Genomic DNA, 27,577 nt, shown 5'->3' with positions numbered 1-27,577 from the left:
GTTACACAGAGTGCTGCAGACCACTTCCCTGGAGCTTTTCTAGGCGCTTCCATGGTGTGGAAAGCACTGAGTGTGAACAGCCCTTCGCGGAGTCCTTGAAGGCAGCTGTTGATATTCCTAGGGCATTACCACTGTCCCATCCTCTTAGCTGGGTGTTGCTTACTTGGTCTGGTCTGCTCTGTGAACTCAGTTGGCATTCTGAATATTCTGATGCAGAACTCGACTAGACACCAGAGAGGGAATGGAGTGATCCTCTACGCCAGTTCTCTCCCCGCTCTCCCTGTTCCAAGAAAAGGCAGTTATATAACAGAGTGCGTCTCCAACTGAATAGAAACGGTGGGGATGTTGCGGGACCAGACCTGCCCCATTCTGTAGCTCAGCTTCAGCTGAGACATGCTGGCATCAAAAATGCGGAATTGTTTGGTGGACGTTTAATGAAATGGGGTTGGGGAAAAGTTCTCAGCCCAGTTCTCAATGGGCAGGTGCCAGTGTCATCAAAATCACACGTGGAATTGGCATTTATTGGTACCTGGTTGGCAGCCTCAGCAGAGGCCAAGGACTACGAATAGGGACTGAATTTCCTTCTTCCCTGAAAGATGGTTCCTCCAGGTCAGGGAGAGAAGCAAGCTTGCCCTGTTCCCCAGCCTGGGTCTATTCTGTGAATAAGCAGGATTCCAGTTTTCAGCCCCAAATTCCCATGAAGTGGAGAGAGAATACATGCTCCAACTATGGGTTAGTGCACAGTTGGCCAGACACAAAATGCAGACTTTTTAAAAGGGTAGGGTCCCATCAGATTAAACCTTGAGTTTGGGTGAAAGAGGTGCCTACATCTCATGGTAGTGGGTGCTTGGTCCTGGACAGACGCTCTATGCTCAGACCCCATAGTGACTTGCTGCCATGGTGATGGGTGTTCTGATGTCATGGTGATGGGCACTGAGATGTCACAGTGACAGATGCCTGGACATCATGAAGAGTGCTAAGATCCTGTGGGGACAGGTGCTCAGACACCTTAGCAATAGCTGTTCATATCCCATGACGATGAATGTTCAGGTACGATAGGCACTAGGACACCATGATGATAGTTGCTTGGGTGCCATGGTGATGGGTGCAATGTTGGACCTGTGCAGAGCAAAATTGGGATCCATGCACCCTTGTTCCTGGTGCTGTGAATGCCCGGGCTGGACGGGACAGCAAGAGGGGGGCCACAGGATGGTCTTTCCCTCCTGGGACACTGGGTTCTGGGGGGGTGACATGATGAGGGAGGTGGCCGAGCTGCACTGGGGCTCACAGCCCAGGTGGTGCCCCAGGCACAGAGACCCCCCCCCCCGCCAGCCCACAGCACCCCTCACCCTGTCAGAGCAGATCCCCATAGCCCACAGTGCTCCCAACAGCGCCCCCCTCGGAGCCAATCCCCCCAGTACCCTCCTTGGAGCTGTCCCCCCAGTACCCCCCTTGGAGCCGATCCCTCCTCGGAGCCGATCCCCCCAGCACCCCCCTTGGAGCCAATCCCCCCCTCGGAGCCGATCCCCCCAGCACCCCCCTCGGAGCCGATCACCCCTCGGAGCCGATGCCCCCCAGCACCCCCCTCGGAGCCGGTCCCCCCCAATACCCCCCTTGGAGCCGATCCCCCCCAGTACCCCCCTCGGAGCCGATCCCCCCTCGGAGCCGGTCCCGCAGTACCCCCCTCGGAGCCGATCCCCCCCAATACCCCCTCGGAGCCGATCCCCCCAGCACCCCCCTTGGAGCCGATCCCCCCCTCGGAGCCGATCCCCCCCAATACCCCCCTCGGAGCCGATCACCCCTCGGAGCCGATGCCCCCCAGTACCCCCCTCGGCGCCGGTCCCCCCCAATACCCCCCTTGGAGCCGACCCCCCAGCACCCCCCTCGGAGCCGATCCCCCCTCGGAGCCGATCGGGCCCGTCACTCCGGGAAGGCCGCTGTCGGCCCTGCCGCTCCGCCTTGCCGGCGCCGCCCTCCGGGTTCGCGGCAGGTCGGCCCCGCAGAGGCGGCTCCTGGCCCGGGGCGCGGACGGGGAAGGGCCGGGGCCAGGAGCCGAGGGACCGGGGCCGCGATGCTGCCGCTGCTCGCCGCGCTGCTCGCCCTGCTGCTGGGCGCGCTGGTGCTGGGCCGGTGAGCGGGGGGCCGGGGTGTGTGTGGGGGGCAGGGGCTGTGTGTGGGGTGAGCTGGGGGCGTGGGGCGTGGGGGGGGGGGCTGGTGAGCGGGGCCAGGTGTGTGTGTGGGGTGAGCGGGGGGCCCGGGGGGTGAGCGGGGGGCCCGGGGGTGAGCGGGGTGAGCGGGGGGCCAGGTGTGTGTGTGGGGCCAGGTGTGTGTGTGGGGTGAGCGGGGGGACCGGGGGGTGAGCGGGGGGCCGGGGTGTGTGTGGGGTGAGCGGGGGGCCAGGTGTGTGTGTGGGGCCAGGTGTGTGTGTGGGGTGAGCGGGGGGCCGGTGCGTGGGAGTGGGTGTGGGGCAAGCCCGGGGGGACAGAGGACTTGGGGAGTGAGTGGGGGGCAGTGTTAGGCACCAAGGTGAGCAGGGGCTGGCGTCTGGGTACCCCAGTCTGTAGTTGCCCCACTGGAGCCGCTGTCATTTCTAGTTGTTGGGGTGGGTCCCCTGGGCGCCCCCATCACCCCAAGAACCTGGTCCTCCAGCCTTGAGGCCCTGGCACATTTCCCCAGAGGTGCATTCGGGGCCAGGACTGTGCAGCTGGGGAGTTTCCTATTGCCCCAGACACCCTGGAGTGGGCTTTGTGTGGGCCCCCCACAAGAGACCGATAGAGGCTCCCCCAAGCACCCTGACTGGCACTGCCCAGGCCATTGGGCGCCTGGCTTTGGGCATGGGCTTTGTGGCCCCCCTGCTTCCCCCTCTGGCTGGCACTACCCAGGCCGTGGTGTGTTCAAAGGCAAACTCTGCCACTCCCGCATTGGCACACAGTATTTGCTCGTTATATGGTGGCAGGGCCCCACTCAGGATTAGGCCCTGTGGCAGTGGGTGCTGCACAGACTCCGTGAACCAGTCCCTGCCCACGGCCTGTTCCATGGGGCTGTGACTAATCCAGCTGCTGCTGGACCTGCAGTGAATTTGAGTTGTTTCCTGAGCTGCAGGCAGAGGGTGGGACAAGTGTTTGGCTGGGAGTGACAGGGAGGCCCCCTGGGTGCTCTGAGAGCTGGCATTTACCGGATCTCTCTTTGACTTGCCTGCAGGTGGCTTGTGTGCCGACTGGCCACTAACTGGTGCCGTCAGAGGCTCCGGGCAGAGCTGAAGATTGGTTCCTTCGGGTTCTTTTGGCTCCAAAATATCAGCCTTAAATTCCAGCAAGAGCAGCAGACAGTGGTGGGTACTACACTCCTGAGGGCATTCTGCGCCAACAAATTCAAAATTCTGCGCACAATATTTTAAAATTCTGCAAGTTTTATTTGTCAATAAATCAGTGCAGGGGCTCCAGCATGGCAGTGGGGAGCACAGGGCACTGGCTGCATGAAGGTGGGAGATCACCCTGCAGCCTCCCCACCCCCGGGACACAGAGTCAGCGGTGAGGCTGCACCCAACCCTGACACAGCACAAGGCCTGGGCCTGCCCCAGAAACACCCTGGGGCCCTGCCCCTCTGCACCAGGCACGCCAGGTGTGGGGCAGGCAGGCTCAGCTAGGCAGGATCCAAGTTGGGGGGAGGATCCAGGTGTAGGGTGAGAGGATTCTGTGTGGGACAGTCTGGGTGCAGGGAGCTCATTGGGGAGTTTAGGTGTGAGGGGATCTGGATGCACACAGGCTTGTTGGGGGGTTTCCAGGTGCAGGGGCAATGGGACTCTGCAGGGGCTTCCAGATGAAGGTGTTTGGGGCTCAACAGAGGGGTCTGGGTGTGGGGGTCTCAGCAGGGAGGTCTGGGTGCTGGGGGCATGGGGTTTGGTGGGGTGGGGGGTCTGAATGCAGCTAATTGGGGGTCAGTGGTGTGGGAACTCTGGCTGTGGGGGCTCAGGGTAGTGCAGGAGGGTGGGGCTTATCAGGGTGGGGGTTTGAGTGCAGGGAGCTCAGTGCGGGGGGGTCTGGGTGCAGGGGGCTCCAGATGCAGGGGTTGAGGTTCAATGGGGTGGGGTTCGGGTATGGAGGGCTGGGGGGTTCAGGGTGTACGGGGTGAGGCTTGGCAGGAGTGTCTGAGTATGGGAGATCTGGATGCACAGGGGTTGGAAGGATGGGGGAGCAGCTCCCCGTACAGTGACCCCCTCCCCCGGCAGCTGAGGAGCAATGGGGGCAGGAAGGAGGGGAGGATGCTGAGCTTCCTACAGCTGGGGACGTTTCTGGGGGTGGGTCTGACACAGCCCCAGCCACTCCTTGCAGGGGAAGAGGAAGTCCCGTCCTCTTCTGTCTCCAGCCCAGCTTGGACTAGCAGTTGATCCTGGCTCAGGGTAGGAGCCACTGGCTGGGGTGTCCCCAGCCCTGTGGTGATTTACCTCTCTGCTGGCTGCTCCAGGTGCCTGAAACGATGAACCTGCTCTGCTAGGGAGTGGTGCGTGACTGCTCTTGCAGCTTCCCTTTGCTTCCCCATCAGAAAGTCATTTTTCTGCGAGGAAGCAAAGAAATCTGTGGGGGACATGAATTCTGTGCACACCTAGTGGTGCAGAATTCCCCCAGGAGTAGTACTAGAAGCGCTCGGAGTGACGGGGATCAGCTTCTCCAAGTGCACGAGGCCTCTGCCTTCCCACCACAGTGACCCGCTGAGATCTCAGATCCCATGGCAACTGCTCATGCAGCCACTGGAGTGAACCCCCACATGACTAGTCCCTTCCACCTAACCCCACAGCTGGCCCTAGCCCCTTCCTCCCCCCATACTAGAACCCCGATGCTCCCCCATGTGGACAGTGTGATGCCAGCTAGCCCTTGTGTTGGCAAGCTGGATGGGTGCTGGGGGTGGAAGGAGAGAACACAGGATGGGTGAGCATTACAGGGTGGGGCTAGGCGCTGTAGCTCCACTGACTTTCTTGTGTGTCCTTGTAGGAGATTGACAGCGTCTGGATCTCCAGTAAACTCCTGAGTCATGAGCTGCCGTAAGTACCTGCCCTGGCTCTTTCCTCGCTCTCCTTTCTGTGCTTGGGAGCATGGCTAGACCCTGACCCTGCCTGCTTGCCAGGGTGCCCCAGCTCTGCCTGTGGGGCTCGGCCCGCTGCTTTCTGCCGTAAGGAGAGACCAGCTGTCTCTGGGCACAGGAGTGTTCTGCTCAAACTCCCCTGGCTGTGCAGACTGTGCGGGGGGCAGGACACGGGGGCACCATGGGTGGCTGGGCTGATGTAGGGGAAGGACACATGCCATCCAGGCTGTGTTGAGCAGCAGTAATGCCTCCTGTCGCTGTTCCTCTGTGCAGACGCTACCTCGCGCTGTGTTTCGGCGAGGTGCGGGTCCGCGTGGATCTCCAGAAGGCACCGGCAGCAGGGCCCCCATTCCCTGGGGCTCCAGCTGAGAGCGGCAGAGAGGAGGGTGAGGGGGACCTGCCCATTAAGCCCTCCCTGCTGAGAGTCCTGAGCCAGGTGAGTCTGTGTGTGCTGGATCTCAGGAGGAGGGTGGGCGGGGACCAGGCCTAGCTCCCGGCACACACTCCTCACTGTGGCCCCCTTGCTCCCAGCTCGTCTCAATTCACGTGGAGTCCATCAACATCATGGTTCTGCACGTGGCCACCTCCGAGTCTCTGTGGCACATCCAGGTCACCAGGACGCGCCTGCTGTTGGACAGCGACGGGAAGCGGTAACTCCACCTTGCTCTGGCCTGTGGGACCAGGGCTGGGTAACAGCCACGTATAGCTCCCTCAGGAGAGCTTTGTTGTGGCCTTTGTCCTGGGGGACCATTCCCACCCTGTGCCTTGTAGATCTGGGCTGTGGGCCTGCCACTGGGACTCCTTCCTGGCGACATCCTTTCCAGTCACTGGCACTACCCCGCCCCCCTCCCAAGGGCTGTTCAAATCCTGATCTTCTACCCCCCTCTCTTGGTCAGCAGCTCTCCGTGGCCACTGGAGGGCGCCCCAGGAGCATGGCACCCTAACCCTCTCCCTCCAGGGACTGAGACCATCCCAGCCCCTGGGTGATGCCTGGTTCTTGCAGAGGGCAGCCTCCTGCTGCAGGGTCCAGCTCTAGGGTGGATGCTCTGTCTGGGAGCAGGGGCTGTAGCCCAGACCTGGCTAGGAGGCAGCAGGGCCCCTCTGGGCCTGGCAGGTGTGGTCTGAGCTTTCTTCTGCTCTCCCCCCAGCCTGGACTGTGAGCTGACCCTGTCCCAGGTGAACAGCAAAGTGCTGAAGAGCAGCCAGTTGGTGAGTATTCGGGGGGGGCCCTGCAGCAGCCAGGCCCCAGCGCCTGCTCTTGGGGAGCTCATGCTGCCCGTCGCTTGAGCCCAGCAGGCGGTGCTAGCAGGTGGGGCTGCAGCCTCGGGGGGGCGTAGGGGGCTGCAGCCTCGGGGGGGCGTAGGGGGCTGCAGCCTCGGGGGGGGGCCTAGGGCGCTGCAGCCTCGGGGGGGCGTAGGGCACTGCAGCCTCGGGGGGGGGCGTAGGGCACTGCAGCCTGGGGGGGGCCTAGGGCACTGCAGCCTCGGGGGGCCTAGGGCACCGCAGCCTCCTTCTCTCTGCACTGGGACCGGGCTGCCCGTGGGCACTGCTTGGGGCTGCGCCCGATGCACATAAAGGGAGGGGCTGGAAGCTGCCCCCATCACCACCGCGCTCTCCTTGACCCTCTGTCCCCCCCTACAGGATGACACGTGCCTGGCAGAGCTGGCGCTGGCTCTTGCCTTCTCCGTGGAGGTCAATGTGAGCAAACGGCAGCTGGTGGGCATCGGCCTGGGCGTGTGGACCCTGCACGCCGAGCTGCACGAGGGGCTGTTCTGCAGCGAGCTGCTGCGCCGGGCAGCCAACGGAGCGAGACACAGCGGCGCAGGGGACCAGCCAGGCTGCCAGGCCCCAGGTCGGCCAGCCAGGTTCCCTGGGAAGTCTCTGGGGCTGTGGGGAGGGGAGAGGGTGCCCCGGGGCCCCCATGTTCCCTGCGCCCCATAGAGTGTGTCTGGCAGATTGGGCATGGGGGTGGTTTATGCTGTCTTGGGTCCCAGCCGGGGGATCCCCTTGGGCAGGGCAGGCCATTGCTGCCTCCTGCTGGGGGGAGTGGGGAGCTCTGGGGCGAGACTCCTGCCTGTGACCAGGTCTGTCCCTTGCTCCCAGGCCCCGGGGAGGCCCCGAAGTCTCTGCCTCTGCTGAGCTTGCGCACTCTGCAGCTCATCCCCAGCAAGGCGAAGGTGGAGCTGGAGAACACCAACGTGGTGCTGTCTGTGAACAGCCAGCAGAGGTAATGGGGAGAGAGGGCTGGCACCATGACAGGCCCGAATGCCCAGCCCAGCTGCTCGGCCACCCCTCCCCCCGCAGGCACTCTCCTGAGGCCCATGCCTCTCCCCTGGCTACCCTCGGCTGGGCATCCCCTCCCCGAGGGTCTCTAGGTGTGAGTGGCCCCTGGGGGAGGCAGGATTGCTGTAGGTGAGAAGGCCACGGGCCAGGCTCCGGGTGGCTCTGGAGTGAGGGCGGAATGAGCGTGGCCTGGGCTCCCTTGGTCGCCCCTCCCTTCTAAGGCCGTGAGGAGCGCTCTGCCCCGGCTGGGCTTGGCAGTGTTGGGGCCGGAGGGGCCGGCTCCCTTCTGGCTGTCCTGTGACTCGGCCTGGCTCCGGTTCTTGTGGGTTCAGGCACCTCACGTGGACCCTGAAGCTGCTGCAGTTCCTGTATCAGCGAGACGAGGAGCAGATCCCGCTGCGGAGCTTCACGCCCACCTCCGACCTGGGCCAGATGAGCACAGAGCTGCTGCTGGAAGGCGAGTGCGGGGGGGCTGCTAGGGGAGGAGTGGCTCTGTCCAGGGGACCCCGGGAGGAGGAGGGGAGACCCACCCCACTCTACCCACTTGGATGGGGCTACTCCAGCTCCGCAGCATGTGCATGGGGGTGGCTGGCTGGCTAATGCCCAGGGCCCTGCTTGGTGACTCTGCCGCCCTTCTCCCCACAGATGGCCTGCTGCTGTCCCAGAGCCGCCAGCGCATCGTGTGCCTGAACTCCCTGAAAGCCAGCGTGCAGGTGAGTGAGTGAGTGACTCCTGGCACCTACTGCACCCGTGCCACGCCGCCCATCGGTGCCCGCAGGCCCTGAGCTGGCTGGGCCTGTTTCCGTGCAAATGGGCAGCGGGGAAGAGGTCTCGCTCACACCTCCCGCGTCCCCATCTCTAGGTCACGGCCATAGACCTGTCAGCTGTTGTGCTGCTCAATACCTGCATCGTCCACTATCGCCACCAGGAGTTCTCTCACTGGCTCACCCTGCTGGCCCAGGAGTGCCGGGCTACTGGCCTGCCGGCCCCCCTCCAGAGCCGCAGGGGAAGGTACGTGTGGGCCCCGGGAGGGGTGATGGCTGCTCTCCAGCTAGGGCACTCAGCAGCCATGGTTGCCTCCCTCGGAGCTTGGGCACAGCACACACAGTGCCCCGGTTTCAGGGTTAACTGCACCTTCCCTTCCCCGCCAGCTTCCTCCAGGGCATCCGCTTATGGCTGCCGGCTCCCAGCCACGGGGAGGCCCGGGTCTCGCCCTCCAGACGGGGCTACGCCGATGTCTGCCAGTCACCAGGCAGCCCCCACAGAGCCAACGCCTTTCTTCGTAGGGGAAAGCCGTGCTGAGAGAGTGTCCACCCACCCCAGGGCCTGGCCATGCGCCGGGTCAGCCAGCAGCCTAGGGGCCCTAGCCAAACCCTTCCCAGCCCCGCACACTGCGGGGCCCTGGCTGGCTGCTGAGTCACAGGAAGGCCTGGGGAAAAGCGCTTGCTTTGTGTGCTGGGCTCCGGGAAGCAGTAAATGCAGCCCCCCGGGGCCTATCGCCTGAGGGACTCACCTCGCCGAGCCCCGTGGGAGGAGCCGTGGTAACTCGCCCCACAGAGCTGCCTGCCAAGCCTGGCCAGCGGTGAGCCAGGAACCGTACCGGGCGGGCCCCAGAGGTGCTGCTCCCCGTGGAGCGTTCCTGCCCTGGCCCAGAGCACGGCCCGGCTCCCTCCACTCAGCAGGAGCTGCGCGGCTTGGCCTCTCCGCAGGCGAGAAGCAGGAGCTGGGCTGGCCGTGCGGCCTGCGGAGGCCCTGGGACAGGAGCTCCCTCCGGGGCCTGTTCTGTAGCAGGGGAACTCGGGCTCACTAATGCCATGGCCCCTCCTCACCCTCTGGCAGGAGCTGCCCCCAGATCTTGGCTCCCATCATCCTCTGTGCCTCCCTGTCCAACGTCAGCATCTCTGTGCAGCTGGGGGACACGCCGCCCTTCGCACTGGGCTTCAACACCGTCTCTGCAGGTAGGAGCCTGCGGCATGACCGGGCGAATGCCATCCCAGCCGGGGCAGAGCAGGGCCTGGGCTTTGGCTGCTGTCATGCCCAGGGGCCCCTCCTCTGCTTTGGAAAGGGCTCTGTGGCTTCCGGGGCAGTGCCAGCAGCTGCAGCTGACGGAGAAGGGGCAGGTCTGGGCTGGGGCGCTCCAGCCTGGCGGGGAGGGGCGGGAGAGGCTGGGAATGGGCGCTCCAGCCTGGCGGGGAGGGGCGGGAGGGGATGGGGATGGGAATGGGCGCTCCAGCCTGGCGGGGAAGGGCGGGAGGGGATGGGGATGGGAATGGGCGCTCCAGCCTGGCGGGGAGGGGTGGGAGGGGATGGGGATGGGTGCTCCAGCCTGGCGGGGAGGGGTGGGAGAGGCTGGGAATGGGTGCTCCAGTCTGGCGGGGAGGGGCGGGAGGGGCTAGGGATGGGAATGGGCGCTCCAGCCTGGCGGCGAGGGGCGGGAGGGGATGGGGATGGGTGCTCCAGCCTGGCGGGGAGGGGTGGGAGGGGATGGGCGCTCCAGCCTGGCGGGGAGGGGTGAGAGGGGATGGGGATGGGCGCTCCAGCCTGGCGGGGAGGGGCGGGAGGGGATGGGGATGAGGATGGGCGCTCCAGCCTGGCGGGGAGGGGCGGGAGGGGATGGGGATGGGGATGGGCGCTCCAGCCTGGCGGGGAGGGGCTGGGAATGGGCGCTCCAGCCTGGCGGGGAGGGGCGGGAGGGGATGGGGATGGGTGCTCCAGCCTGGTGCGGAGGCCTGGGTGGGCACACCTCTGCGGCAGTTCCTCAGCTCCTGGGTTTGAGTCAGGATTGTTTCTGGGGGTGAGGTAGCAGCTTGGTCCCCAGCTCCAGGGGAGCACGGCTGGCCCCTGCCTCGCACACTGCAGCGGGGGGTCAGGAGAGCACTGGCCCATGCTCACCTCCTGCTCTGTGCCCTCAGACTACCAGCACCTGCGCCCCCAGAGCGTGCACCAGCGGGGCCTGCTGGCCATCGACCACCTGTGCTGGCGTGTGGGAAACGACTCGCATATCCAGAGGGCCCCGCACCCGCCCAACATGCATGTGTGGGGAGAGGCCCTCATCCTTGACTCTTTCAACTTGCAGGTGAGGGGGGCTGCCAGCCAGAGTGGGGGTGAGGGGGATCAGCTCTCTCCCCCCACCCCCCGCCCAGCAGGCATGGGGGCAGCGGGGGGCGCTTCCTTCCCGCCGAGCCCTGCAATGGGCAGTGGGGAGGGGCTCTGCCTGGGCTGGGCTGGGCTGAGAAGGTGGCAGCTTCCGAGCTGCCAGCCAGTGACTGGACTGTGCCCCCTGCAGGGCAGCTACAACCAGCCCCTGGGCATGTCCAGCACCCAGGCGGACACGCTCTTCCTGGACTGCACCATCCAGGGGCTGCAGGTGGAGTCATCGGACACCTGCACCAAGTGCCTCTCCAGGGTTCTGTCCCTGCTGCACCCAGGGGCCAGCCCCGCAGAGCTTCCAGGGGAGCCAACCCCCTCCCCGGGGGAGTCCGCAGGCCTGCTCTGGAAGGTGGACCTGAAGGTGGAGGACGTGAACCTGTTCACGCTGTCCAGCCTGGTGGGTAAGTGACCAGGTGGGGCTGCTGGGCAGGGGCAGCACCATGGGCGGGCAGCCATCCCGCAGGATCTGCGCGCCAGCCAGACGGAGGCAGTAGCCCTCTGTGCAGGCGTCTGACGCACAAACCCACAAACTACTCCTTCCTTCCCTGGAGATCCTGAAACCCCCGGCCGGGCTCTCAGGCTCCCGCACTCCCATGCTGACTGCCTCATCCCTGCACCTGCCCCCAGCTGTCCACAGTCCCTCCCGGGGCCTCCTGCCCCCCGGACTGTCCTGGCTCTCGGCAGCCCTCGCTCCCTGGGCTCCGGGATGTCACCAGCGCTTTGCTGCAGGGGAGGGTGTCGGCAGCTGCTGGTCCTCCCTGCACTGCCCCGTGCTGGGGCCTTTGCGGGCTGTGCCCTGTCCTGCCCCCAGAGGTAACCTCCTGTCTCTGCCAGGTGCCTCGGAGGTGAGGCTGGACACACTGACTGTCCTGGGCAGTGCCGAGAGCTGCACGGTTAGCATCCAGGGCGTGGCGCTGGCCTTGGTGAAGAACATTTCCGAGAAGATGCAGCCCTGCTGCAAAGCCCCATCCCTCCGTTGCCCCATCCTCAGACTCTCCATGCTCTCCTTCACCTACCACAGTAGCATCCACTCCCTGGAGGTAGGTGCTGGGCCCGCTGTGCTGGCAGAGTGCCCTCTGGGACGGCAGTGCCAGGCAAAAGATGTGCCCGTGGGCTGAGTCCGAGGTGGCTGAGTGACCCAGCGGGTCAGGGCGCCTGCTGGCGTTCCCACTCGGACTGGGCCGTCAGGTGAGGGCGAGCGATGGCCTCTCAGCCAGGCCCTGTCCATCCGTGTCACACCCTGCCTCATGGCCAGAGGCCTCTGCTGCAGCACTTAGCAGGGCTGGAGCGTGTGGGGGGGCACTGGGAGGAGGGGCTGGGGGGTCAGGAGCAAGGTGGCTGGCAGAGCAGTGGGGGGAGCTCGCTAAGGGCTGCTGGCAGAGCAGAGACCCAGGCCCGCGTGCCCTTTTCTGTGCCCTAGGTCCAGTGTGGCGAGGGCCTGACCCTGCTCTGGAGCCCACCTGACCACATGTATCTGTATGAGCACGTCCTAGCCACCCTCCAGTGCCATGAAATGCTGCAGAGCACCCTGGGGCAATGGAGTGCTCCCTCCCTCCCCCCGGAGCGCCAGGCCGCTGAGCCAGCGAGCCCCAGCGAGCCCCCCAGCCCAGCCCAGGGTCCCCCAAAGAGAGTCCTCAACCTGACGCTGGAGATGAGCTCCGCCAAGGCCACAGCCTTCGTCTCTGAGGCCAGCTACATCAGCCTGGTGGCGGAGCGGGTCTCGGTGAGCCGCCACGGCAGCGCCCTCCACGCCTACTGCCCGGAACTGGCCGCCGGCTTCGACAGGCACAGCATCTTCAGCTTCAAGGAGGTGGAGGTGCAGCTGCTGCCGGAGCTAGAGGAGATGATCCTGCATCGCAGCCCCTTCCCCACCCTGCGCACCCTGCGCAACCGGGTCTGGGCCTTCTCCTTCGCCAGCATTGTCATCGAGCTCCCCTACCAGTACGACTTCTCCCGCACGCTGGACGAGGCCGTGGGCGTGCAGAAGTGGCTGAAGAGCCTGCACCGGCGGGACCGCCCCCCCAGCCCGGCCCTGCCCCCGGACCTCCTGCTCAAGGTGCAGCACTTCTCCTGGGTCTTCCTGGACGACGTCTTCGAGGTGAAGCTGCGGGACAACTATGAGCTGATGAAGGACGAGAGCAAGGAGAGCGCCAAGCGGCTGCAGCTGCTGGACACCAAGGTGGCGGCTCTGCGCAAGCAGCATGGCGAGCTGCTGCCCGCCCGCAAGATTGAGGAGCTCTACGCCTCGCTGGAGAGGAAGAACATTGAGATCTACATCCAGCGCTCCCGGCGCCTGTATGCCAACATGCCTATGCGGAAGGCCCTGCTCACCTGGACCCTCTCCAGCCTGGAGCTGGTGGCCCTGGCCGACGAGTCCTTCCACGGCGTGGAGCGTGTGCTGGAGCAGATGAGGGACCTGGACAGCGTCAGCCCCTTCCCACCCGAGGGGCTGGAGCTGGTCACCCAGTGGTGCCGCATGCTGAAGGGCAGCGTCAAGACCTTCTTCGGTGAGTGTGTCTGTGGGCTCCTCCTCCCCCATGGTCCCGTCAGCTCTGGGCTCTGGTTCCCTGGCATGAAAGTGCTGCTGGGGGCATGAGGGGCACCCGGGCCACATGCAGTGGGAAGCACTGTGGTTCCCCCCGTAGGGTCCCTCTGATCTAGCAGGGGGTGTAGCCTGCTGGCCCCCTGCCCAGGGGCTGGGGAGAGTGAGGAGACCACCCAAGCCCCCAGGGACGAGTATAAGGCTGGCTTCCCTCCGGGCCGGCAGTCAGCGCGGTCTCTGGCTCTGCCCCACAGTGCGGATCCGGGACTACCCACGCTACCTGTTTGAGATCCGGGCCTGGCAGCTCTCGGGCCGGCTGATCGGGACGGAGCAGAGTGGCCAGGCCTGCTCTCGCCGCCGCCAGCTACTGAAGCTGGGAGCGCCATGGGGGGATGCTGCTGTGCAGAGGAACATGCCTCCCTTGAAGTTCTACCACGACTTCCGCTGTAAGTGGGCTCTGGGGGCCGACCCTGCAGGCGGGCACGAGGCTGTGGTCCGGACTGGGGCTCCTTCTGGCACTTGCTGGGTGACCATGTGGGCTCCAGCTGGGACTGGAGGAGCACTGCTCTCTGCCAGGGTCACGCTGATTTGGGGGTGGCCTTATCCCTGGCAGCCTGGACCCTCAGCTTGGGCCAGGCTCAAGACACCGGGAGTTTGGGGGAGGGGTGCAGGTGCTGCCCTCCTTGGGGCTGGTCAGTGCGAAGCAGGCTTGTTCCCCTCTGAGCTGAGTAGGGGGAGGATTGGACATGGGCCCAGGTTCCCCCCCGCCTCCCCCAGGGACTGGGCAGTGCCTGGGGTTTGGGATCCTGCCCCCTGGGGTCAGGATGCTGGAGTGGGGCAGTGCTGCTCTGGGGGTCCTGGGGCAGCGCTGTGTGGGGGGCGCAGAGGGTAACTTTGGGCCAGGCTGTATCTGGTTGGAGCAGGGACCAGGAGCTGCCCTGAGCCGCTGTCTGTGTCCCTAGCGGAGATTTTGCAGTACACCATCGTTTGGGGGCCATGCTGGGACCCGGCCTGGACCCTGATTGGCCAGTCTGTGGATCTCCTCACCAAGGCCTCGGACGATCCCAGCCCCTCCCTGCCCTGGTGGGATAAAAGCCGCCTGCTCTTCCACGGGAATTGGCACCTGGACATCGAGCAGGCCAACCTGCACCAGCTGGCCACCGAGGTGAGACTCGCGTGGGGTCGCCCAGGGCGTCCGGGCCGCCCCCAGCCTGGCGGCCTCACGCTCAGCCTGTCTCTTGCAGGATCCGTACAACACCACCGAGAACATGCACTGGGAGTGGAGCCACCTGGCCTTCCTCTGGAGACCTGGTCAGTTCGTCTTCAAGGGGAACTTGGACATCAACGTCCGCACGGCCTCCAAGTGAGTGTCAGCCCTGGGGGTGGGGGGTGGGAGGGGCTGTGACCCTTGGAGAGCAACCCAGCACCTTCTCCCTGAGCAGGTACGATGACTGCTGCTTCCTCCATCTGCCCGAGCTCTGCATGACCCTGGACTTGCAGTGGCTTTGCCATGGGAACCCCCACGACCATCACAGCGTGGTGCTGCGCTCCCCAGAGTTCGTGCCCGAGGTGCCCATGGGGCAGCACCATGACTCGTACCGGGCCTTCCGCTCCGAGAACCTCAACCTCTCCATCCGGATGGACCTGAGCCGGCCGGGCGGGGGTGAGCGATGCCCCGCAGGGCACTCCAGAGCCTGGCTGCTGCTCAGCCACTGACCGGCGCGTGGCCGTTCCCGCTAGGCGCTCTGGGGGCTGCTGGGTTGGGGCTCCGGGTTTGGGAGGCGGGGGGGTCCTTGGGGATCCCCGTGTCCCTCCCCCGCTGCCTCCCTTGGCCAGGTGCCGAGCTGAGTGCTCCCAGGGAGGGAGGAGGAGAGGTCGGGGGGGTCGGGCAGCGGCTGTCGAGGGCCCTGTCACAGTGCTGACGCGTGTCGCTCTCAGAGCCGTGCCAGCCCCGGATCCTGCTCTACAGCAGCACTCTGCGCTGGATGCAGAACTTCTGGGCCACCTGGAGCAGCGTGACGCGCCCCGTCTGCCGCGGGAAGCTCTTCAGCAACATGAAACCCAGCAGGAAGAAGCTGGGGCAGCACTACAAGCAGCTCTCCTACACGGCGCTCTTCCCCCAGCTGCAGGTGAGGCCGGGCCTGGGCCCTGCAGGGCTGGGCTGGGGCTGGCGGGTCCGTCGGGCGCCCCCCCTCCTTCCCCCCCGCGCCCCCATCGGCTGCTGTCCTGCATCCCGCCCACCCCCCGCTCAGCGTGGTGAGGTCCGTCGGGCGCCCCCCCCCTCCTTCCCCCCGCGCCCCCATCGGCTGCTGTCCTGCATCCCTCCCAGCTCCCCAGCTCAGTGTGGCGAGGTCCGTTGGGCGCCCCCCCCCCCCCGCCTCCCCGCGCCCCCATCGGCTGCTGTCCTGCATCCCTCCCACCCCCAGCTCAGTGTGGCGAGGTCCGTCGGGCGCCCCCCCCCCCCGCGCCCCCATCGGCTGCTGTCCTGCATCCCTCCCACCCCCAGCTCAGTGTGGTGAGGTCTGTCGGCCGCCCCGCCTCCCCGCGCCCCCATCGGCTGCTGTCCTGCATCCCGCCCACCCCCAGCTCAGTGTGGCGAGGTCCCTCGGCTGTCCCCTCCCCCCCGCCCCTCCCCATTGGCTGCTCTCCTGCATCCCATCCCCCCCTGCTCAGCGTGGCGGCCAGCTCAGCGTCCTGTGTGCTCCCCCAGGTGCATTACTGGGCCTCCTTCGCCCAGCAGCGGGGGATCCAGTTGGAGTGCGGCCAGGGGCACATATTCACACGAGGGACTCAGCGGCTCATCCCCCAAGGTGAGGCTGGGGGCCCGGCCTGGGCAGGGTGGGGCGGGGGCGAAGGGCAGGGTCCCCTCGCTGATGCCTCTCCCCTGCCCCCAGCTGGCACGGTGATGCGGCGCCTCATCTCGGAGTGGAGCATCACGCAGATGGTGAGCGACCTGAGCTTCGTCACCGTGCACCTGATGGCGTCGACCTGCGACGAGAGCGCTGACCACCAGCTCGGCTCGCTGGTGAAGAAAACCCACCTGCTGAGCCTGTCCTCCCTCACCTACCAGCGGCACAGCAACCGCACAGCCGAAGAGGTACCTGCTGGCTCGCCAGGTGGGCGGGTGGGCGTGACTAGCTCTGCCTAGGCTGTGGGGCCCGAGCCTCTGGCTGTCTGCAGGGTGAGCCCTGGACGGGGAGCACACAGGGCCCCACTGGCTGCAGGCTCAGCAGCCTTGAGTGCCGCTGATCACCCTTTCTAGGAGCTCAGCACGGGCGGGGCGGCTGGCCCAGACGGCTAGTGACATGACCAAGGCCACCCCCCTGGGAATGGCGTCTGGGTGTCCCCAACTGGCCATGGGGCCTCCCTGCTGCTGGGCGGGTTTGAGCGGGGAGTCGCTGTGCCCTGGCCATTATCTGACCCCCGGCTCGGCTGCAGGAGCTGACCATGCGGGATGGGGCTGACGCCTTCCACACACACCAGCTGCAGCTGGTGGACCTGCGGGCGTCCTGGACCACCACCAACCGGGACATCGCCTTCGGCCTCTATGACGGCTACAAGAAGGCGGCCGTGCTCAAGCGGAACCTGTCCACTGAGGCGCTAAAGGGGTTAAAGATCGACACGCAGCTGCAAGCCAAGAAGCTGAAACGGCGCCTGCTGTCTGCTACCCTTCCCCCGCAGAGGGTGACTGGGACCACCAGCGAGCGGGGCTCCTCGGGGGGTGAGTGCCCAGCCACCTGGGTAGGGCCCTCGGGATCCCGCTCGGCACACAGCCCCCTCCCCTGGATCTGCACAGCTCGTTCCACGCATGTCCCACCTCGGTACCGACGCACTTCAGCACCCGTCACGGCCAGTTGGCCAAGGGCTGGCTCCCTCTCCCCCGACCCTGACCCTCCGTCTGCTTCCCGAGGCCTCCCCCCGACTATACTGACCCACCTCGGCACCCGTCACGGCCAGCTGGCCAAGGGCTGACTCCCTCTCCCCCGACCCCTCCCTCCCCCCGTCTGCTCCCCAGGGCCTCCCCCCACAAGATACTGACCCACCTCAGCACCTGTCACAGCTAGCTGGCCAAGGGCTGACTCCCTCTCCCCCGACCCTGACCCCCCGTCTGCTTCCCGAGGCCTCCCCCCGATTATACTGACCCACCTCAGCACTCATCATGGCCAGCTGGCCAAGGGCTGGCTCCCTCTCTCCCGGCCCTGACTCCCTGTCTGCTCCCCTAGGCCTCCCCCCATGGCACTGACCCACCTCAGCACCCGTCATGGCCAGCTGGCCAAAGGCTGGCTCCCTCTTCCTCGGCCCTGACCCGTCCCTTCCCCCTGTCTGCTCCCAGGGGCCTACATGCTGCAGAAGCTCATTGAGGAGACTGATAAATTCGTGGTCTTCACGGAGGAGGAGTCGGGGGCCAGCGAGCAGCTGTGTGGGATCGCCGCCTGCCAGACCGACGACATCTTCACCCGCAACTGCCTCGTTGAGCTGGTCAACTGCCAGGTACCCTGGTCCCAGCCAGAGCTCCTGCCCCGCTCCCTGCAGCGCCCCTGCTGGGAGAGGTGGTGACTGAGCTGTGTCTTTCTTTCCCTGGCCCTGCCACTGGGGCAGACACTGCAGGCCCTCTGTGCCCCGGTTTATCTCCCGGCCCGGCTGCCCCATCCTGGAGTTGGCAGGGTCACTTAGGGGCCTGTTCTCCCGCAGATGGTGCTGCGTGGTGCAGAAACGGAGGGCTGTGTGATTGTGTCTGCTGCCAAGGCCCAGCTACTGCAGTGCCTGCACCACCCCGCCTGGTACGGAGACACCCTGAAGCAGAAGACCTCGTGGACCTGCCTGCTGGATGGCATGCAGTACTTCGCCACCACTGAGAGCAGCCCCGCTGAGAGGGAGGACGGCCAGCTGTGGCTGGAGGTTGGTTGCTGTCGGCTGGCTGCTTGGCTGGGGTGAGCTCAGGTGGGATGGGGGCCCGGGGCTTTTAGTTCCCATGCGGGAGGAGTTTATCACAGCCACGGCCCCAGGGTGCTGAGAGGCAGAGGCCTGAGAGTGAAGGCAGCCCTGGAGCCCCCTAAATCCATGGCAGGGCAGGATCTCAGTGCCAGGCAGTGGGAGAGAGGGGGCCAAGCCTGTCCCGGGGACCAGCCCCCCAGCCTGCTGGCTCTGGCTGGGCTGGGCCCGAGGCCTGGGGAGTCACCAGTGTCCCTCCTGCCCCAGGTGAAGAACATCGAGGAACATCGGCAGAGGAGCCTGGACTCGGTGCAGGAGCTGATGGAGAGTGGGCAGGCCGTGGGTGGCATGGTCAGCACCACCACAGGTCAGCACGTAGAGCCCTGCTTGCCTCGGGCCCAAGAATCGTTCACCCAGGGATTGCTGGGCCCTCGGTCCTTGTGCATCACCCAAGGGACAAGCGGAGCCAGCCGAGCTGAGAGCTTTGTCCCCCTGCTGGGATGGGCTTGGGGTCCCTGCCCAAGGAAGCATTCTGGGATGACTCTCCAGAGGACTTACGTGCATCCCCTTCCCCCACCCTGTGTTCGGATCCCAGAGGTTCCCCCTCCCCGCCCTTGCCCCGGCACCCTGAAACCTCAGACTGTCCAAGAATCGGGGGCCCCATGCCTGGGGGTGGCAGCACCGGCCCTGACAGCTGCCCATGTTGGCCCCCAGACTGGAATCACCCCTCGGAAGCCCAGCAGACCCAGCAGGTGCAGAGGATCATCTCCCGGTGCAGCTGTCGCATGTACTACATCAGCTACAGCCACGACATTGACCCGGAACTGGCCACGCAGATCAAGCCCCCCGACGCCCCAGCTGACCAGGAGAAGGAGGACCTGCTGAAGAAACAGGAGGGTGCGGCCCTGCACCCGGCTGAGTCATTCTGCTTTCCTCTGCGGGGGGAGGGGGAGCTCCTGGGGGACAGGCCACGACCACAGGCCTCGAGGTGCCGAATTCTCCTGTAACCTCCCTCGGATCAGAGCAAGGCAGCTGCAGTTGGCTCTGTTCAATGGGGCCCTGGGGTGTCTGGCACCGGGCGTGGTCTCTGCTGTCCCTTCTGGGCGCTGATCTCTGGTTCGTTCTGCCCGGCTCTCGGAGGCCAGGGAACGGGACTCGCAGCCCTGCTCCAGCAAAGCCCGGCACACGGGGCAGAGCACTGTGGGCTGGAGAGCCGGGTTTGTCTGTGCCTGCTGGGGCCAGTAGCGTCTCTGAGCTCTCATTGCCTGGGGGGCGGGGGTGGGGGCGGACTTGGTCTCCCCAGCCCTGGCCCATGTTTGTGTGTGAGCCCCACAGGCAGTTCCCTCTGCAGCTCCCAGGGACTATCCCAGCCCCCCAGGCGCTGGCTGTCACAGGGGCTGCCCCAACGCCCGTTCCTCTCCTCTCTCCCCAGGAGCCGTTGACACTTTCACGCTGATCCACCACGACCTGGAGATCTCGACCAACCCGGCGCAATACGCCATGATCCTGGACATCGTCAACAACCTGCTGCTGCACGTGGAGCCGAAGCGCAAGGTACCGTGGGCCTGAGCGGCGCGCAGGCGCGGCGGGCTCCCCAGAGACCCCTCACCTCGCCTCTCTCTCTCTGGCCTCAGGAGCACAGCGAGAAGAAGCAGCGGGTGCGGTTCCAGCTGGAGATCTCCAGCAACCCCGAGGAGCAGCGCAGCAGCATCCTACACCTGCAGGAGGCCGTGAGGCAGCACGTGGCCCAGATCCGCCAGCTGGAGAAGCAGATGTACTCCATCATGAAGGTGAGGCCTGGGCTGGGGTGGGCGCAGCGTGCGGACTGCAGGCCCCTGGTCCTGGCCTGCTTGGGCCGGGCAGGTGCTGACTGGTGCCGGCTCTTCAGTCCCTGCAGGACGACAGTAAGAACGAGAACCTGCTCGAGCTGAACCAGAAGCTGCAGTTGCAGCTTAGCCAGGAGAAGGCCAACCTGCAGCTGGAGAGTGAGGAGTTGAACATTCTCATCAGGTACCAGCCCCCACCAGCCCGATGTGCAGAGCAGGGAGGCAGCTTGCCCGAGACCTGCTGCCCAGTCCCACCGCCTTCCAAAGCCACTGCACCCCCCACTCTGCTTCCCTGGGGCTCCCAGGCCGCCTCTCCCCCATGCTGCTCTGAGGGGCTGCCTGCCCTTCGACTGGCCCTAGCCCCGGGGCCGCCCTGGGGCTGCTCTCACGGCTTTCCCTTGCCCGCTTGGGCAGGTGTTTTAAAGATTTCCAGCTGCAGCGGGCAAACAAGATGGAGCTACGCAAACAGCTGGAGGACGTCCGGGTGGCCCGGCGGACCGAGTTCTACTTTGCGCAGGCGCGCTGGCGCCTCACCGAGGAAGACGGGCAGCTGGGCATTGCGGAGCTGGAGCTGCAGCGCTTCCTCTACAGCAAGGTACCGGGCCCAGCGGGGGCACCTAGGCTCGGGCTCCGCCCTTGAGGAGGGGGGCAAGGGGTGCGCTGGGGTCCGTGGGCTGATGGCTCTGTTTGCAGGTGAACAAGTCGGACGACACGGCAGAGCATCTCCTGGAGCTGGGCTGGGTCACCATGAACAACCTCCTGCCCAACGCCGTGTACAAGGCAAGTGCCAGCCAGCGGGGCCCTGGAGGGGGCGGGGCAGCAGCCAGCCTGTGGGTGGGGTTTTCAGAGGCGTAACCAGGCAGAGCTGGGCCCCCACCATCTCTGCATTCCCATCTCTGCCCTGCAGGTGGTGCTGCGCCCTCAGAGCTCCTGCCAGTCGGGCCGGCAGCTGGCCCTGCGCATATTCAGCAAGGTCCGTCCGCCAGTGGGAGGCATCTCTATCAAGGAGCATTTTGAGGTGAGGCTACAGGTGGATCCCAGGGGTCTGTAGGCAGGCCTGGGGCTGGTGTTCTGCTCCTCCGCGTCCCCAGTAGGAGGTGCTGTAGGCAACAGGGCAGGCGCACCCATCCGGCTTGGATATCTGGGCGATGCAGGGCCGCCCAAGGAGTCCAGTGCTGGCCCCTGACGTACGTACGGCTCCTCTTGCAGGTGAACGTGGTGCCCCTGACCATCCAGCTCACGCACCAGTTCTTCCACAGGATGATGGGCTTCTTCTTCCCCGGCCGCAGCGTGGAGGAGGAGGAGGTGGGGGATGAGGAGGACAAATCCAAGCTGGTGACGACGGGTGAGTGTGCCCTGTGGGGAGGAAGGGAGGGGCCAGCCCGACCCCCTGATTGAACTCAGTGCAGTGATGGGGTACATGCTGGCTGGCCAAGAGACCCCCAACGGGGATCGGAAATGGGGAACCTCGTTGTGTGGGGTCCCCCGAATCCATTCTCGACCCAACGCTACTCAGTCGTTGTCAATGGTGTGGAAGAAAATATAAAATCGCTGGGGGTGAAGTTTGGAGCTGAGGCCCAGACTGGTGCCGTGGTGGATAATGGTGGGATAGGGCAGTTCTCGAGAGCAGTGCGGATCACCGGGGAAGCTGGGCGCCCTTGGCCAACCTGCATTTTAATGCAGCCAAAGGCTCCAGCTAGGAGCCAGGAACGCAGCTCTAACTTACGGGTGGGGGCTGTGTCCTGGAAAGTGGGGGCTCTGCTAGGGCCGTGGGGTCATGGTGGAAACCGGCTGAAGCGATGGGCTGGCTAAGAGGGCGAATGCAGTCCTTGGTTGTGGAGCAGGAGGAGGAAGGTGTCCCCACTGCATCTGGCCTGTGGGAGACCATTACGGGGGTGGTGCTCAGTGCTGGTGTCCACACTTCAGAAAGGACGTGGGCCAGCTGGAAGGGCTCAGAAATGAGCTGCAGTCATTTGAGGTCTGGAAAACCTGCCTTCTGGTGAAGGGAGAGACGCTCAGCCAGTGCTAGCCAAGAGAAGAGGAAGAGGTGACTTGATCACGGTCTGTAAATACCCACCTGGAGGAAGATCTGTGAGCGGAGGGGGCTCCTCAGTCCAGCAGACAAAGGCTGAACGAGACCCAGGGGCTGGGAGCTGAAGCTACACTGGGAATACGGTGCCCATTTTTAGCAGTGAGGGTCACTGACCATTGGACCAGCCGCAGGACCTGGTGCACTCTGTCCCATGGAGTGTCTCTGTCAGGACAGGGGGCCTGTTTCTACCAGCTCTGCCCCAGCCCAGCCAGGGTTCTGGCAGGCTGCAGGGATCAGTGCGGGGGTGCTGCAGTGGGTCGGGCAGGGTAACCGCAATGCTCCCTTCTCTCTCAGGGATGCCCGTGGTGAAGCCGAGGCAGCTGATAGTGGCTGAAGACTCACTGGGCCCAGGGAAAGGAGTCGCTCAGGGACTGAACCGGACGTCAGGGGTCAGGAGGTCATTCCGGAAAGCCCCCGAGGTACCCACCCTGCTGCCTTTTGGGGCGGAGTCTCCTTTAGAGCCTCCCCAGGAGCACCTGTTTCACTCGTCTCGGGGATCAGACAGTCTAGAGCCAGCGATTGCTCCCGCAGTGCCTGGGGGCAGTGGGCTGGGCTGTCCTGCCCCAGGGCTGTGAGGGATTCACCCACTTACCCGCACACGCGTCAGCAAAGCTGCCCCTTGCACACTGAGCAGCTGGTGCAGACCAGGGGTGCTGTCCTGGGTCCCCTGGCACGTGGCAGGGAAGAGAATGAGCCTTGGCTGCTCTCCTGAATGAGAGCAACGCCCCCTTCCCACTGGCCCAGTGCCCAGCTGTGCATCTCTTCCCCCCTTCTCTTGCTCTGCTGATTCTGTCGGGCTCCGTCCCTCCCAGCACCCCGTGGACGACATTGACAAGATGAAGGAGCGTGCGGCGATGAACAACTCCTTCATCTACATCAAGATCCCGCAGGTTCCGCTCTGCGTCAGCTACAAGGTCAGTGTCTGCCTCCAGCATGGCGTCTGGGGCAGAGCCAGCCCCGAGGGTGCTGGAGAGGGAGGGGACAGCCGTGGGCGTATGCTGGGGCGGGGCTAGGGTCACCAGACAGCAAGTGTGAAAAATCGGGACGAGGGTGGGGGGTAATAGGTGCCTAATATGAGACAAAGCCCCAAATATCTGGACTGTCCCTATAAAATCGGGACATCTGGTCGCCCTAGGCGGGGCCGGCCCCGAGGGTTCTGGGGAGGGAGGGGACCGTGTGCTGGGGCGGGGTCGGCCCTGGAGGGTGTAGGTGTAGGGGTTGTGTGTGAGGGGCTGCCCTGCCCTTCAACTGGCCCTATCCCTAGGTCTGCCCAGGGGCTACTTTCACGGCTTTCCCATGCTCGCTTGGGCTGAGCTGAAGTTCACTTTCTGCCTCTCCTCTCTGTGCCCCATGGGTGCTGTAGGTTGCCTGGTACTTCTGGGGGCAGGGGGCCCTGCCTTCTTCCTATGCACTGTCCCTGCCGTCTGGCTGGCATGACTCTTCTGAGCCGTGGGGCAGAGGGGAGGAGGCCATTCCTGGGCCACAGCACAGTCCCCACCACACTCCCCTCAGCAGAGGGCCTGTGTCCCCGTTTCTGCCCTGGGTCCCCGCCCCATCTCCTCTCCCCTGAACCCAGGGGTTCTGCTGCTGTGTCTTGCTCCGAGCCTGTAGGAACATGGCCAGTGGAGCAAGCCCATGATTGGCTGGCTCTGGCCGCGGGGTCTGATACATTGTCTGGCGCAGGGCGAGAAAAACAGTGTGGACTGGGGTGACCTGAACCTGGTGCTGCCGTGCCTGGAGTATCACAACAACACGTGGACGTGGCTGGACTTTGCTATGGCCGTGAAGCGGGACAGCCGCAAGGCATTGGTAGCACAGGTAAGGGCCCAGAACCTCCCCCTGCTGAGGAGCAGGGGAGAGATCTGCCCCAGGCACTTGGAGCACTCTGGGTTTAGCTGTTAGCACTGGGGACTGAGTTATAGCCCCTCTCCTGTCAGTCATGTTGGGGAGCCCCGATGCTCTCCTAATCTTCCCCTGAGTGGTGCTGGGCCTGTGCCCGCGGGGAGTCTCTCTCTGGGAAGGGCAGAGAACATAAGAACGGCCATACTGGATCAGACCAAAGGCCCATCTAGCCCAGTATCCTGTCTGCCGACAGTGGCCAGGGTCAGGTGCCCCAGAGGGAATGAACAGCACAGGTAATCATCAAGCGATCCATCCCATGTTGCCCATTCCCAGCTTCTGGCAAACAGAGGCTAGACACTATCCCTGCCCATCCTGGTTAATAGCCATTGTTGGACCTATCCTCCATGAACTTGTATAGTTCTTTTTTGAACCCTGTTATAGTCTTGGCCTTCACAACATCCCCTGGCAAGGAGTTCCACAGGTTGACCGTGTGTTTTGTGTGGAAAAAATACTTGCTTTCGTTTGTTTTAAACCTGCTGCCTATTAATTTCATTTGGTGACCCATAGTTCTTGTGTTATGAAAAGGAGTAAATAACACTTCCTTATTTACTTTCTCCACACCAGACATGATTTTATAGATCTCTGTCATATTACCCCCTTAGTTGTCTCTTTTCCAAGCCGAAAAGTCAGTCTTATTAATCTCTCCTCAAATGGCAGCTGTTCCATACCCCTAATCATTTTTGTTGCCCTTTTCCAATTCCAATATATCTTTTTTGAGATGGGGCGACCACATCTGCACACAGTATTCAAGATGTGGGCATACCATGGATTTATATAGAGGCAGTATGATATTTTCTGTCTTACTATCTATCCCTTTCTTAATGATTCCCAACATTCTGTTCACTTTTTTGACTGCCACTGCACATTGAGTGGATGTTTTCAGAGAACTATCCACAATGACTCTGAGATCTCTTTCTTGAGTGGTAACAGCTAAAATTTAGACCCCATCATTTTGTACGTATAGTTAGGATTATGTTTTCCAATTTGCATTACTTTGCATTTATCAATATTGCATTTCATCTGCCATTTTGTTGCCCCGTCACCCAGTTTTGAGAGATCCTTTTGTAGCTCTTAGTTAAGTCCCAAGCACATTGCGATCTTGAGTAGTTTTGTATCATCTGCAAATTTAGTCACCTCACTGTTTACCCCTTTTCCCAGGTCATTGAGGAATATGTTGAATAGCACTGGGCCCAGTACAGACCCCTGGGGGACACCACTATTTACTTCTCTCCATTCTGAAAACTGACCATTTATTCCTACCCTTTGTTTCCTGTCTTTTAACCAGTTACCAGTCCATGAGAGGACCTTCCCTCTTATCCCATGACAGCTTACTTTGCTTAAGAGCCTTTAGTGAGGGATCTTGTCAAAGGCTTTCTGAAAATCTAAGTACACTCTATTCACTGGATCCCCCTTGTCCGCATGCTTGTTGACCCCCTCAAAAAATTCTAGTAGATTGGTGAGGCATGATTTCCCTTTACTATAACCACGTTGACACTTCCCGCTCCCCCCCCCCAAAATCATGTTCATCTGTGTGTCTGACAATTCTTTGCTTTACTAGAGTTTAAACCAATTTGCCCGGTACTGAAGTCAGGCTTCCCGGCCTGTAACTGCTGGGATTGCCTCTGGAGCCTTTTTAAAAAATCAGCATCACATTAGCTATTCTCCAGTTGCTTGGTACAGAAGCTAATTTCAATGATAGGTTACAGGCTGCAGATGAGCGTCTGTGGGGCTGCTGGAAATGCCTGGGCTGGAACGGGCACCGCTGTCTCTGCCAGGCTTGCCCAGATTGCTGCCAAGTCCCCGGCTCTGGGGCAGGCTGTGCAGAGGAGCCCCAGGGAATGAGCCCTAGTTAGATCTTTGGCTGAGCTGTTGCAGCCAGGGCAAGCCTTGGCCACCCCCACCCCGGCTGTCTCCTGACCCTCTCTCCGCTGCGCAGGTGATCAAGGAGAAGCTGCGCCTGAAGCCAGCTGCTGGGACTGAGGCCCGAGGGAAGCTGGAGAACAAATCGGACGGGACCATCCAGCAGCAGCAGCAGGAGGAGGATGAGAAGGCGCGGCTACTCATCGGCCTGAGTGTGGGCGAGAAGAACCCCAGCAAGAAGTCCATCTTTGGCAGGCGCAAATGAGGGCAGCACCCGGCTGGCCGGGAAGGGACTCAGGCGGCTCCTGCCACCTCTTGGGCACATGGCCCTTTTGCAGGCCTAAGCTGGCACAAACAGCCAGTGACTTTGTCTAGGTGGGGGGCCCTTGGTGGCACAGCCCAGCCATGGCACAAGAACTCGATGGACCGATGGCACGGGCAGAGCCCCTGTCCAGGCAGGGAGCGGCATGGCGGTAGGGGGACGGCACGCAGTGTGAAGCAGCTCCCCAGCAGCGGGAGCTGGGGAGGCTGCGTCACCCAGGGCCCGGGCTGCTTTCATTTGCACAGAGCCTGGGTGGTGAGGAGCACTCGAGTTGTTATCACTGGTGTGTCCTGCGCTGGCGTCACTGGGCCTGCGACACTGTAACGCGGCTGCTCCAGTCTGGTTACTGTTGGGAAGTGGGCACTGAGGAGAATTTAAATAAGAGTTTTTAATTTGGACCCATCTCTGTCCTGGTGTTACTGATCAGTTCCCCAGCAGGGAGAGGGCCGCAGCCAGGGCCCCGCGTCCTACCAGCACCTGGGCCCAGTCTGAGCCTGCTCCCCCACCCAGAGAGCTACCAGCACTTGGTGGTTACTGGAGCCTCATGGCCCGCTGAGCTGTTTTCCCCTCACTCTCTGGTGCAGCCAGGCCTGCTCTGTGTCTCGGGGCCCCTGGCAGAGCTCTGCTGTGCAGTACAAGGTCTGTGAGTCTCAGCTCCCCGGACAACGTGGGGGCTGCTGGGGCTGAGGTGCAGCTGGAGGTGACAGAGCTGATCTGTTCCCCCCCACACACACATACACTTTCATGGATTGTTTATCCAGCCCAGGTCCAGATTACTGCCTAGGGGTAGGAACCTTTCCTGGGAGCTGCCCCCTCCCCCTGGTTAGGTCCCATGAACACCCCTTGGCTTCACCCTGTTCTGCGTGTAACTTCTCCATGCTCCCAGCTGTGGTGCTCTCCCCACCACCTGCCTCTGCTCCGGCGGCCTTTTTTCAGTCCATGCCCCCCGCTCTGGGCTTGGCCGGTCAGTGCTGTTCTGGCTAGGGAAGCCCCATGCTGCACTGTGGGGCTGGGCCCCAGCTGAGATGAGGCCCAGCAGCAGACCTTGCTGGGCCTTTTTCAGTGGCACCGGCACTGCGGTAGTCAGAGGCCCTCCTTCCCCCTGTATCTTCCTGGCAGCAGGCGCCCAGGAGAGAGCATGACAGCCCGAGGCCGGTTATTGTCTGTGGGCCAGGGGCCCTGGGTGGGTCCTTTGTCCACAGGGGCTGAGACCCTCGCTGAGATGAGAAGCAGCAGCTGCTGGCTGAGGGAGGAGGATGAACCATGGAACTAACTCCGGCCAGCATGACCTGAGCAACGTCCCAGGGCCTTGCTTGCTGCGGTGCTTGGGGCAGCTACCGGCAGAGCCAGCAGGGCCCGTGTCTGCCCTGGGGCCCATCACTCCGGGGCCCCTTACGGCCCTGCTGGGCCTGGCTCCTGCATGCTGATCAATATCCAGGAGGTGGGCGTAACCTAGGACAAATTGTCCTGACTAAAGCAGCATTGGGTGTGTCCTATAAGGAGGAGCAAACAAGCAAATGGGCGGGACTTGCATGGCAATGAGGGAGTGGGGGTTATTTGCATTCTGCTGAGGGGGCGGGGCTCGCGTG

The 27,577-nt window shown here is 63.7% G+C and overlaps 1 protein-coding gene across 2 annotated transcripts; it reads left to right on the top strand.

Annotated features, from left to right (window-relative positions):
* The first annotated feature begins 1,952 nt into the window (after window positions 1-1,952).
* On the top strand, window positions 1,953-26,386 carry BLTP2 (bridge-like lipid transfer protein family member 2). Of its 2 annotated transcripts, XM_065573496.1 has the most exons (39): window positions 1,965-2,130; window positions 3,202-3,331; window positions 4,989-5,038; window positions 5,353-5,515; window positions 5,611-5,729; window positions 6,228-6,288; window positions 6,721-6,931; window positions 7,183-7,306; window positions 7,695-7,819; window positions 8,008-8,075; window positions 8,225-8,373; window positions 9,202-9,320; window positions 10,275-10,438; window positions 10,649-10,913; window positions 11,347-11,552; window positions 11,933-13,019; window positions 13,309-13,500; window positions 14,017-14,219; window positions 14,299-14,417; window positions 14,497-14,717; window positions 14,993-15,183; window positions 15,765-15,864; window positions 15,949-16,151; window positions 16,493-16,775; window positions 17,388-17,545; window positions 17,747-17,953; window positions 18,254-18,353; window positions 18,701-18,883; window positions 19,419-19,540; window positions 19,621-19,776; window positions 19,875-19,996; window positions 20,227-20,407; window positions 20,506-20,592; window positions 20,720-20,830; window positions 21,022-21,157; window positions 22,199-22,323; window positions 22,717-22,818; window positions 23,588-23,722; window positions 25,743-26,386. In XM_065573496.1, exons 1-39 carry the CDS (start codon window positions 2,072-2,074, stop codon window positions 25,929-25,931), a joined length of 6,726 nt encoding a protein of 2,241 aa, XP_065429568.1. In that variant the 5' UTR covers window positions 1,965-2,071; the 3' UTR covers window positions 25,932-26,386. The 2 variants fall into 2 exon arrangements, with proteins under 2 accessions (XP_065429569.1, XP_065429568.1); XM_065573497.1 differs by lacking the exon at window positions 3,202-3,331 and having other exon boundaries at window positions 1,953-2,130.
* The last annotated feature ends 1,191 nt before the right edge of the window (window positions 26,387-27,577 follow it).

The sequence above is a fragment of the Chrysemys picta genome, chromosome 19 (genome assembly GCF_011386835.1).
Source record: "Chrysemys picta bellii isolate R12L10 chromosome 19, ASM1138683v2, whole genome shotgun sequence".
NCBI classification, from domain to species: Eukaryota; Metazoa; Chordata; order Testudines; family Emydidae; genus Chrysemys; species Chrysemys picta.
This window is presented reverse-complemented; position numbering and strand designations above follow the sequence as displayed.